At 39.2% G+C, this 13208-nt stretch overlaps 1 protein-coding gene across 1 annotated transcript in view; it reads right to left on the bottom strand.

The window, feature by feature from the left end:
• The window catches only part of DNAH12 (dynein axonemal heavy chain 12), a 251232-nt gene that overhangs the window by 82177 nt on the left and 155847 nt on the right, over positions 1-13208 (bottom strand). The window contains exons 46-51 of the mRNA XM_015130629.3: positions 9983-10144; positions 7726-7920; positions 3548-3681; positions 2903-3065; positions 1804-1884; positions 1282-1458 (exon numbers count right to left, since the gene is read on the bottom strand). Coding sequence (XP_014986115.1) covers positions 1282-1458; positions 1804-1884; positions 2903-3065; positions 3548-3681; positions 7726-7920; positions 9983-10144 — 912 coding nt within the window. The remainder of the gene's footprint in view (positions 1-1281; positions 1459-1803; positions 1885-2902; positions 3066-3547; positions 3682-7725; positions 7921-9982; positions 10145-13208) is intronic.

The following is a 13208-nucleotide window of genomic DNA, read 5'->3' on the forward strand; positions in this document are numbered from 1 at the left end:
TGTGCCAGAAATTAGCCAGGCATGGTGTCACATGACTGTAGTTCCAGCTACTCAGGAAGCTGAGTCGGGGGGTTGGGGGGTATTACTTTAGCCCAAAAGTTTCAGGTTGTGGTGAGCTATGATCACATTGCTGCACTCCAACCTGAGTGAAAGAGTGAGACCCTGTGTCAAAAAAAAAAAAGAAAGAAAGAAAGTACCTGAGAGCATGAAGAAAGAACATAATAAGCTCAGCGTTTTAAATTCCTGATTCACAGCGCATTGAGAGCACTAGGAAATTTCTATAAATGCCCTAAAATAATCTCTTGTCTTATAACTACAGGGCTGATGTTACTGAAAATCAGAGAGTTTGATTCTGTGAAATGCTGAATTACCCACAGGTTGAGTTTACAGTCTTGTCAGGTCTGTTACATGAAAGAAAGAGTATTGATTAGGAAAAAAGGCAAAAAATGGGACCTGAATACACTGTTGACCCCCTAGTCAACAGATGCTGTCTCTCCTGCTGTGCTTGGTGCAGTTGTTCTGGTCTTCCCGAAAGACCTGTAAAAAGTTGTGTACAACATAATGTGGTACAGATGGTGCCACTCACAGCTGTACTGGAAATGGCCTTTAAGTTTTTCTGTGTATGCAGGTCCAGGAGGCTGCAGAAGACTAGCTCCACACTGTACTTAACATATGCCTGCTGGTCCACGTACAGAACCACTTTGGCCTCTTGGAGTCTATTCGTCTCATTCCACTAGAATATCCTGAATGAAAATTATAAATAATATACAAAAAGCAAAAATAGGCCAGGCATGGAAGCTCATGCCTATAATCCCAGCACTTTGAGAGGCCAAGCTGGGAGGATCACTTGAGCCCAGGAGTTTGAGACCAACATGGGCAACATAGGGTGACCCTGTCTCTATAAAAAAAAAAAAATATTTAAAAAGATTAGCCAGGCATAGTGGTGTGTGTCTGTGGTCCTAGCTACTGAGGAGGCTATGGTAGGAGAATCATTTGAGCCCAGGAGATGGAGGCTGCAGCAGGCCATGGACTGCACTACTGCACTCCAGCCTGGTCAACAAAGTGAGACTCTGCCTCAAAAATAAATAAATAAAATAAAATAAAATAAAATAAAAATAAAACAATATATCAAAGGCAAACTGTTAAGAGGCAAGTTTCATTTGATTAGAAAGAAACAAGATAATGCCACCTACTGAAATACAGCCACTTCTAATAAGCCAAATACCCATATTCAACTTCCCTCTGTTGATGAAACACAAAGTAGTTAATTCAAACACGTGCCTTAAGTGTATCCAGTGCAGACAGAGCTGCTTCCAAGGCTGGAATTGCCTCAGCTAGGTCACTTTCACACTCATTTTTCAGAGCTTGGGCTTCTTCAGCTTTCCCACTGGCTACCTCTTCATCCAATTTCACAAATTGTCTTTTCGCTTCCACTTGTACAGACTCTATCTCAATAACCTAAAGAAGTGAAAGATGAAGACAATTTCTCAAACACCCTATTGCTTTTTCAATCCTAGACAAAAGAATATTTGAAAATCAGGGAATCTAACATATCATTTTGAAGGATAGAAGGGTCTATAATAAAATCAGGAGAAATACAAATACATGTGAACTAATTTGGAAATCGGCTTCACAAATTCCTTCAAAAAAGACAGAACCCACATTGGACCCAATGAGACAGCCAGTCAATGGAAAAGGGTAAAGTCTCTAAAGTCTAGTGGCAAAAAATTAACTCTTACTTTCTAGGCTAATTTTACATATTTCAATTGTCCTTTGACATCAAAAACATTCAGGATACTCTACCTGCATCATATTTGCATTTTCAATTTTAGCTTCCTCCAATTTGGGCTGTAATTCAACAAGCTCCATTTGCATTTCACCAACCTAAAGAGACAGTTTATAATATGATTAAGTTTCCATTGCTGTAATTGCTATTGAAACCAAATGCAGAAAATATAAATTTAAATGTATCCATAAAAGTATTGGAGCAGAAAATCTCAACTTTTTCTGCTAGTTCTTTGCATGATAAACAAAACTATGAAAGTGTGGGCCAGGGCCAAGCACAGTGGCTCACGTCTGTAATCCTAGCACTTTGGGAGGTCGAGGCAGGTGGACTGCCTGAGCTCAGGAATTCGAGACAAGCCTGGGGAACATGGTGAAATACCGTCTCTACTAAAAATACAAAAAAATTGCCAGGCGTGGCAGCGTGCACCTGTAATCCCAGCTATTCGGGAGGGTGAGACAGAATTGCTTGAACTTGGGAGGTGGAGGTTGCAGTGAGCCAAGATTGTGCCATTACACTCCAGCCTGGGTGACAGAGTGACACTCCATCTCAAAAAAAAAAAAAAAAAAAAAAAAGGCGTGGGCCAGTTTTCTTCACAGAAGACCTCAGTAGGAGAATGCAGTTGCCATGGAAGAAATGTAGATTGAAAACAAAGCAGCATCTCAGAGTATTCTTGGTATACTATGTGCATGACATATGATACAAAGATCAGCCAACCAAACCTCTATTACTTATGTTGAACTAACACTAATTATTACTAGCACTTATTAAAAAAACCACAAATCTCATATTTAACCAGCTTTTATAATAAAAAGTGACCTAAACTTATATTCTTTTAAATGGCAAAAAATTAATTAAAAATAAAACATGATCTATTTGAGCTGTGTGGTCTAGGCAACTTACTGAACTTCTATAAAACTTACTATACTCATTTGTAAAATGAGGATCATAAAAGTGTCTACCTTATAGAGTTGTTATGAAGAATAACTGAAGGAATAGATGTGAAATACATAACAAAGAGCCTGGCATATCACATATTCTCAATAAATTATAGCTTGTATTATTATTTCTTATACTTCTCAGTATATATTATCATTCTGAGCAGCTCATCAAATTTACCTGAGACTCAGCAAAAGCTAATTTGTCAAGCCCATTCACGTATCGCTGTTTTGCTTCCATGACAGCTTGTCGCTTCTTTGTCAAAAGCTGTCGAAATGAGCCAATGAGTTCAAGATAAGAAGTAGCAGTAACATAGTTATGTCGTCCTAACTCATGCAAGAACCTAAAAGAGAGGCAGATAACATACTTCACTATAAGTAATGGATTCCACAAAAAGGTAAATTCAACATACCATTAACAGACATTTAATAAAGATTACATTTTATATAGAAGTTAGTGAGTACTTGAACATTGTAAGACTCTAGAATCCTACATATTACCACATTATAATTTCTTGTCTCTAAAATAACTACTAGTGGTGACATATTTAAAAGGCACAAATCAAGTGAGATCCTATCTTTTAAAAAACCACAGATCAACAAATATGTCTATAAAAGATGAACTACAGCAAAAAAGAATCAGACTATTTCACATGTTTCATAAGCCAGGAGGATCTAACTTGGTAAGTGACCCAAGATATCACGTAAACCAGGTAAGTACAGTAGGAAAGGGGATAGCAGATAAGATAGCAAATACATGTGAATTAATTTGGAAATGGGCTTCACAAATCCCTTCATTGTCATTTTAAAATTTACTAATATTAACCTTTCTGAAAGATCCATAATGGAGGTGTGAAAGTGTTTACAGATTGGAACTATCTCTTGTCGTTCAACCTCAGTAAGCTCCAGTGTTTCTAAGAATTTCACAGCTACACGTTCAAGAGCATCTTCAGGCCATGACTAAAAACAAGAAAAAGAAAAACTCTTGAAATTTAAGATGAACAGTAGTCTCATTCCAACTCCATAACTTAATGCATAATAAGTTGCATGACTTCCTATGGAAGAATAATTTGGTTTTGAGAAAATTAAAATTTTAATGAACAAAGCAGAATAAGAGAGACTGAGGTCTCTGAAAGACCTAATATTCTTATATACTAAAATGAAAAAAAAGGATAATATAAAGAAAGGATCAATGAAGTTTTATTTATCAAAGATATATTACACTGCCTTCCCAACTCTTCCACTTGGATGTCTAGTAGGCACCCCAAATTTATCATGACAGTGGCAGAAGCTGCTAGTTGTCCACCCAATATCTACTAGCCCTTTCTTCCTTGGGACTCCAATTTTATTCTAGATAGCAATATATCCAGCTAAAAGACTAGATTTCCTAGACTCCTTTGGAATTCAGGATGGCCAATGACACATAAGCAGTTGTTGGGTGGGGACTTCAGGGTAGAGCTAGGACATCCTTTTTGGCCTACTTTCATTCTTCTACTTCTTGTTTGGAACACAATTGTGAACAATGGCACTCTAGCAGCCACCTCACCTCCCTAAGTTACTTTGAGAATGGAAGTCGCATGCTAAGGATAGTAAAGCAGAATAACTTGGGATCCTCATGACTTTGTTAAGCCACAAAAGCCCCACTCTGCTTACCTTTAGATTTTTTTTTCCTATGAGAGTTAAAAAACCCAATGTGTTTGGTTTGGGTTTCTATTACTGGGAGACCATCACAATTTCTACTATAACATCCAAAGGTGATTTTTAAATTTTCTTCCCTACAAATTTGCTTCCTAGCCAGTCCTCTCCATCTTAGTGAAATGGTTCCTTCCTTGGCTTTCCTGCAATATGTCAAGCATGCTCCTACCTCTGGGTCTTTGGACGTGCTTTTCCCTCTGACTAGAACCCTCTCCCTCAGACCTCCATGTGGTTCATGCTCTCACTTCCTTCACATCCAAGCTCATATACCGACTTATCAGGAAGGCCTTCCCAGAGCACTCTTTATAAAACAGCATTACTTCCCTCATTACTCTGCCTTTTATACTGAGTTTTCTTCTCAGCACTTACCAATACATGGCATATCATTAATCTTTATTTGCTCACTAGAGTATTTTCCAGGTTTCCTTTCATTTAGTTTCAATACTATGCTTATAATTTTTTTTCCTTTGTAGCAGATAATACGCATTTTAAGACCAATTTTTTTTTGGTGTCTAGCCTAAGCACATACTGCCAGTGTATGCATTTTTTATTAATAGATTGTTATATTCATGTGATCCAATTGTACCAATACATATTTTAAATCTAAGAGAGACTTCTAAAGAACTATTAAGATTAGTGAAATTTTATAAAATGCCAAGTTAAATGTCATATAACTTACACATCATTAAAAAATACTATGGAGGCTTATCTTTTTGTTCTGCATGCTTCATTTTTAATCATCCTGCTAATTATCATGCATATTTAATACTATCTGTAGCAGTTAGGATATTTATGACTAAAGAGGCAGAAAACCAGTCTTACTGTATCTTCAAAAAAGAGAAGATGCATATTCTTATAGAGTAATACCCAGAAGTAGGGTATTTCCAGGGTTGCTTCATTTAGAAGCTCAACTATATTATCAAGTATTCACGTTTTTTCCATCTTGTTCCTTTCTCAGTGCACTTTATTTCATCCTTGGGCTTGTCCCATTATGGTGACATGATGACTGCTGCAGCTATGGGCATCACATTCTCAAGCAACAAGATTGAGAGACCAAAAAAAGGCCCTTTTATTACCATGTGACTCCTTTTATAGTGAAAATACTTTTTTTCCCCAAAGCTCCCCAGGACCCACTGGCAAGGAATGGTTCATACATGGGCTCAGGCATAAAACAATCACTAGCAAGAGAAATGAAAGCATATATACACACACACACATATACACACACACACACACACATATATACACATACACACACACACACACACACACACACACACACACATATATATATATATCTTTTTTTTGAGACGGAGTTTCACTCTGTTGCCAGGCTGGAGTGCAGTGGCACAATCTCGGCCCACTGCGACCTCCGCCTCCTGGGTTCAAGCAATTCTCCTGGCTTAGCCTCCTGAGTAGCTGGGACTACAGGCGTGCAGCACCACACTGAGCTAACTTTTATATTTTTAGTAGAGACGGGGTTTCACCATGTTGGCCAGGATGGTCTCCATCTCTTGACCTCATGACCCACCCGCTTCGGCCTCCCAAAGTGCTGGGATTACAGGTGTGAGCCACCGTGCCCGCCTGAGAGCACCAATATTGGCTTAGGGCTGGGCACAATGGCTCATGCCTATAATCCCAGCACTTTGGGAGGCTGAGGTGGGAGACAAGCTTGGACGACATAGAGAAACCCTGTCTCTATAAAAAATTTAAAAATGAGTTGGGCATGGTGGCATACACCTATAGTCCCAACTACTCTGGAGGCTGAGGTGGGAGGATTGCTTGAGCCCAGGAGGCAGAGGTTGCAGTGAGCTGAGATTGCACCAGTGCACTCCAGCCTGGACGACAGAGATCCTGTCTCAAAATATATATATATATTGACTTAGACCAACCATGATTCAATCCCTCTGATACATAGCTACATGGAGGGTGATTTCCCAAACAAAACCAGAATGCAGTTGATAAGAATTAGGCAAAGAGAATAAAACAAATCAGTACCAGAAACTAATTTTTTAAAAAAAATTATCCAGGGTCAATGCACAGTCCACATTCTATTGCACATAAAACAATCAAATAGAAGGTACCATGAGTTACTGTTCTCAAAAGTATGAATACCAAATGGTTTTATACAGGCAGTGGCAGTCTGTCTTAGGTGAGGCAGTGGCCTTCATCATTTGCTTCCAGCTTGACTGAAATTGTTGCCTAGCTGGTTTTCCTGTCTCTTGTTTTGCCCTACTGTAATTTACCCACCACACAGCTTCCAACTGTTTTGGTTTTCTCCTAAATACAGATTATCTAAAAATATGTTGATGCCACTGTGATGTCTCTGGTATAAAACCAAATTCCTAGGAATACCTTGCCAATCTCTTTGTAACCTGATACGCGCCCAAAGCTCCAACTCAACTGCTGCTGCCCTTAAAATGCCAGCCAGCTATACCAAACAATTTTCAGTGGGGCAGACGAGCCAACCTCTTCCCACCCTTCTCCTTTTCCATGTACTATTCTCTAATAATGGTTCATTTTATGTGTCAACTTGACTGGGCCATGAGGTTCCCAGATATTTGGTCCAACATGATTCTGGGTGTTTCTGTAAGAGTGTTTTTACATGAGTTCAACATTTAAATCATTATAGACTGAGTAAAGCAGAGTGCCCTCCCTAATGTCAATGGACTGCATTCAGTTGTCCTTGTCCAATTTTGTTCAATCCAACGCAACACAAATGCTGATCCTCCCCCAAATTCCTCCTGTATGATTGTCTTCAAGCTGAGACATTGGTTCTTTTTCCCCTCCCTTCAGACTTGGACTGAATTGGCTCTTCCTGGCTCCTGAGCCTGCCGGCCTTCAGACTGGAACTACATCACTGGTTTTCCTGGGCTTTCACCTACCAACTGCAGATCTTGGGACTTTTTAGGCTTCATAATCATACGAGCCAATTCCTCATAATAAATTTCTTTACATACAAATTTCCTATTGATTCCTAATACACTCCCCCTCTATGTAACTAATTCATCTTCATGCCTCAGAAATTCACTGCCTTTGTATGTATACCCTTTGCACATCAACATTATGGCTCTCTTATATAATCATGATTGCTGACTGCTTTTTCTATCTTCCAGTCTATAGTGTAAGCTCCTTGTGAGGATCATGTAGTCCTATCAGTCTCTGGTGCTGAACATTACGCCTGTCATTACAGTAACTGATCAAGAAACAAACACTTGCTGAATGTATATTAATGAAGTTTTTCAAATATTTCACTAAAATTCCAAAAGAGTTAGTTGCCTCCCCCTCCAACCAAGAAAAATGACAAACCTGAAACCAGTCAATGGTACAGCAGTTGATGAGTGATGGGAACTGTCTCAAGCGATTTCGAAAGGCATCTCCAATGGGGCTAAAGGCCACCACGACATGAAGATTATCTTTGCAGCGATTCACGAAGAAAGCAAACAGGGCTAAGGGGCTGAGTTCATCATGTTTACTGCCAGCCTGAGCTACTGGACGAACACCCTAGGGAATATCAGAAAATAAAAACCTTGTAAATAAAAATAGATAAGCTGGCAGTGAGATTGGTGGATATTAGAATATGAAGAAGTTTTATTGCTCCCTGTAAATATCTGTAAAATTTTGGTTTCATATCAATAGGATGACTTTGACATAGTTTAAATGTAGAAAACCTCTTCCAACTCAAAATTCTACAATTTAAAAACAAGTATCTGCCAAGAATTTACCTTATAAAGATAACCACAAAAGTTCACAAAGATGTATAGAGACATAATTTTACATTTTTTTTTTTTTTTTGAGACGGAGTCTCGCTCTGTCGCCCAGGCTGGAGTGCAGTGGCCGGATCTCAGCTCACTGCAAGCTCCGCCTCCCGGGTTCACGCCATTCTCCTGCCTCAGCCTCCCGAGTAGCTGGGACTACAGGCGTCTGCCATCTCGCCCGGCTAGTTTTTTGTATTTTTTAGTAGAGATGGGGTTTCACCGTGTTAGCCAGGATGGTCTCGATCTCCTGACCTTGTGATCCGCCCGTCTCGGCCTCCCAAAGTGCTGGGATTACAGGCTTGCGCCACCGCGCCTGGCCAATTTTACATTGTTTTTAAGAGAAAAAATGTAAACAGCTGAAGTAGCAATCAGTAAGGAAGTAGTTATAAATGTAAAAGATCCACATATTAGCATTTTATACAACAGTTAAAAATAATAAAGTGGTGTCTCATGCCTGGAATCCTAGCTTCTTGGGAGGCTGAGGTAAGAGCCCAGGAGTTGGAAGCTGCAGTGAGCTATGACTGCACCACTGCACTCCAGCCTGGGCAACAGAGCAGTGAGACTTCATCTCTAGAAACACACAGACACAGACACACACACACACACACACACACACACAGTGTATTTTGTGCTACAAGAAGATAAGCAAGATAAAATAACTAAAAAAAAAAGTTTTGCAACAGTATATTGAATATGATACCGTTTAAAAAATATAGATGTATATAAAATAGCAAATATATAACAGAAATAGTGAAGAAATGGAAAAGTTTAGTAGCAAAGTGATGGGAATGAAAGATAGATAATAGCTAAAGCAGCAGGACAGCCTAGCAAAGCTTAGGAAATTCCATTTCCCAAAGGTGACTATTCCTTGAATGGGCATATGGACGATGCATTTCTCCTATAAATCAGGAGAATACCACTAATTCGCAGCCTTGGTCACATCTCTGACATATCCCAGATAAAAGCAAAGAACATGGGTTTTTGTTGTGTTGTTTTGTCCTCTTTTCTCCTTCCACACTCCATACTATGAACTGGTAATGCACCATTTACTGAGGGCTGTGTAAGTGCCTGACACTACATAAGTGCTTTATTTTGTTTGATTCTCAAACCTCACAGCAACCCCATGTGGGAAGAACTCTTATCTGTGCTGCCATTTCATGGAACAGAAAAGCAGAGTACTTGAAAATGTGAGTCCATTTCACTCCAGATGTTATGGCTGGAGGTGGGGAATTAAATATCCAGGTGTGAGTGATATATTTTGTGGGTAAAAGTGATTATGGTAATGAGAAAGTGTGACATTACTTTCATCTTAGAAATGAGGGTTAAAGTATGTGACAGTAGTGGACACGTCACCATTGTATTTTTTGTCAATTAAATCACAAACAAGACTTTCAGAGGTATCAAACCTATAAGATAGTTTCATTAAAACTTTTTAAAAATTTACTAACCAGTGTAAACGACAAAGACTAATAAAGTAGCATTAAAATCATGCTTTCTTACATCAATGTAACCTTAAGAGATGATTTAAAATTCTCTAATCACTCATAAAACATGCTAAATAACATTAAACAGGTGAAACAAACTGCCATTATTATGAAGATAGGAGTTACAAAACAAAAATTATTCCTCATAACTATGGTTGAAGCAATTTAAAATTCACCAAACAATGATGTATTTAACTAATATACTTAAAATTTTTAATTACCCCAAAATCATGTGTACAAACTATATTTATCCTGAAGAGCTGAGAAAAGGTTTCAAGAAATAAAGTTTTGTGCTAGGAGCAGTACTTTCCCAAAAGTGTTTACCTCCATCACTTCTTGTTTCTCATCTGCTGCAAAAATGTTAGGCACTTCTCCTGTGTTGAGCACACTGTCAATATCCTCTAGAAAAGCTTCCTCTTTAATCTGAGTGTCTGTGATGAGAAAGACGGTCTTCTGGCCCCTCATGCCCACATTCCTTAACAGACCCTTAAAAAATAAAAATGTACTTGTAAGCAGAATATGGTAGACATCTGTTGGTTTTGATTTCCCTCACTTTCCCCTTCTTTTGATAATAACACTTTGATTTTTAGGGCAGTAACTCTCCCCACTTCTACTGGGGCTGTCAATTGGGGCCTCCACTGCCTCTGTCCCCTGGGTGGGAAAGCCAAACTGGTCAGTTTCCCCAAACCCCTAGACATAATCACTGATTCAGAGGAAGGCATATGATTTAAGCAGGGCCCAATCATAGTCTTACTTCAGGGATTGAGACAGACTTGAAACAGAAAGAATCCTGGCTGTTCTGAGATGGAATATATAAAGGCCAGTAACCTTAATTACTTGGAGTTAACTGTTTGCCTCATGGAATGAGCCTGCTGGAGAAGGAAGCCAAATGGAGGAGAGTTGTGTCAGGAGATAGAAAGAGTAATTACTAAGGACATAATTTGATACCCTAAATTCAGCTTTGTCAAAAGCCTATCTACCTCTAGACACTTCAGTGTAGACAGGCTGGGGTTTTTGTGCAGGGGTCAACAGCAACCCAAATTCCTAATATAAGATATGGGCTCAGTAGTGTGCTGAAACTGACTTGTACAAGCTTGTTAGAACTGACTGTTAAAATTTCAGGCACTTGTCAGAAGTTTGTAAAACATAGCCAGGATTTAAAAATTGAATTATATAAACTTACAATTATACAAAAATCTAGTTATATTTAAAAGGGAGGTAAATGCTTAAATCTCATCATCTCCTATTTTATTATGTTACTATTATCTATACTCTGGAAATTTTTTCAATCTATTGTATCAATACAGTAAAATACCATGTCATGGTGTTCTATGCATATCTCTTTTCAGTTCTGTTCTCAGTGACAGCATGTTGGGAGCTTCAGATCAGCCATGGGGCAGTTTTTACATCATGGAAATTGGAAAATCTACCATCAGAGGCTCCCTCTCACCCCCAGTCCTCGAAAGCTGCTTGTTAAACATTTGTCAGCATACAAACTGACTGTAGTTCACAGTGAAATAGCATTACAACTTCTGTAAGTTCTTTTTTAAAATAACCTTCTACATTGTAAAACCATATATTTTAAATCATTAAATATTAACTAATATTTTCACTCCATAAAATAACTGGTGGATTTTTATATTGTACACAACTACGTCCTTTTCCCATTACAGCCATCTTCCAATATGAAGGCTGTTTTGTTCTTAGAAATAATTTTCTGTCATCAAAACTAGGGAGTCTAGTTTTTAAAGTAGTATTGTATCAGGTTTATAATTATTAATATTATATCAAAATAAATCTTAGGCTGGGTACAGTGGCTCACCCCTGTAATCTGAGCAGTTTGAGAGGGTGAGGCAGGAGGATTACTTGAGCCCAGGAGTTTGAGAGCAGCCTGGACAACATAATGAGAGACCATCTCTAAAAAAAAAAAAAAAAAAAAAAAAAAAAATTAGCCAGGCCTGGTGGTACATGCCTGTAGTCCCACAGGCAGCTACTAGGGAGGGTGAAGCGGGAGGGTTGCTTGAACCTGGGAGGTTGAGGCTGCAGTGAGCTATGCTCATGCCACTGTACTCCAGCTGGGGTGACAGAGTGAGACACCTCTCCAAAAAAAAAAAAAAAAAAAAAAATCTAAAAATTTTAATTTGTGCTGGGTGTGGTGGCTCAGGCCTGTAATCCCGGCACTTTGGGAGGCCCAGGCAGGTGGATCAACTGAGGTTAGGAGTTCGAGACCAGCCTGACCAACATGGAGAAACCCTGTCTCTACGAAAAATACAAAATAACCTGGGCATGGTGGCACATGCCTCTAATCCCAGCTACTCGGGAGGCTGAGGCAGGAGAATCGCTTGAACCCAGGAGGTGGAGGTTGCAGTGAGCCAGGATCGTGCCATTGCCCTTTAGCCCTGGCAACAAGAGCAAGCCTCCATCTCAAAAAAAGAAAAAGGAAAAAAAAAAAACCATAAAAATTTTAATTTAAAATAAACTTTACAATACAATATACACAAACATATTTAACTTATTGTCATGAGCATCATTGTAATTTGTTTTTTTTGTTGTTGTTTTTTTTGAGACAAAGTCTCGCTCTCTTGCCTGGGCTGGAGTGCAGTGGCACGATCTTGGCTCACTGAACTTCTGCCTCCCAGGTTCTAGCGATTCTCCCGCCTCAGCCTTCCAAGTATCTGAGATTACAGGTTCATTCCACTACAAATGATTCTCCTGCCTCAGGCTCTTGAGTAGCTGCAATTACAGCTCCGTTCTACCACACTTGGCTAATTTTTGTATTTTTAGAAGAGACAGAGTTTCATCATGTTGGCCAGGCTGGTCTCAGACCTCTGACCTCAGGTGATCCGAGACCAACTTGGTTAACATGGTGAAATCCCATCTCTAGCAAAAATACAGGAAAAAAAAATTAGCCAGGCATGGTGGCAGGCACCAATAATTCCAGCTACTAGGGAGGCTGAGGCAGTAGAACCACTTGAACTCGGCAGGTGGACGTTGCAGTGAGTGGAGATTGTGCCACTGCACTCCAGCCTGGGTGACACAGTGAGACTTCATCTCAATAAAAAAAATTGATATTAATTATATGTCAGGAATATTAAGAAAACCCTATATACATTATATAATTTAACCATAATAATCTTTGAAATAGGTGGTATTATCCAAATTTTACAAATGAAGAATTGAGAAAGTGACCATCAGCAAGATAATGGGCTAGGAAGCTCTAGACCCTTTTCTACCCTGAAGACACTGTATTAGCAATATATAGAACACAATTACCTTTGTGAGAACTTTGGAAACTAGTTAAGTGGCTGCAGCACCCAGAAAAGAGCATGAACAAGAGAAGGGACTGTTCCCAAAAGGGTGAGACAGTACCTCATATTTTTCTCACTCTAGCCCCTCCCCCAACTGGGCATAGTGTGGGGAGATCCAGAGAATACCATCCAAATCCTGGCTCCTTCCTCAGGACAGAAGGAATATAGTTGAACTTGAGCCCAGAATACTGGCTTGTGTGGGGGCTGTTCCACCTGCCTTCAGGTGCTAACAGGAACAATGG

Source organism: Macaca mulatta, chromosome 2, assembly GCF_049350105.2.
Source record: "Macaca mulatta isolate MMU2019108-1 chromosome 2, T2T-MMU8v2.0, whole genome shotgun sequence".
Lineage (NCBI taxonomy): Eukaryota > Metazoa > Chordata > Mammalia > Primates > Cercopithecidae > Macaca > Macaca mulatta.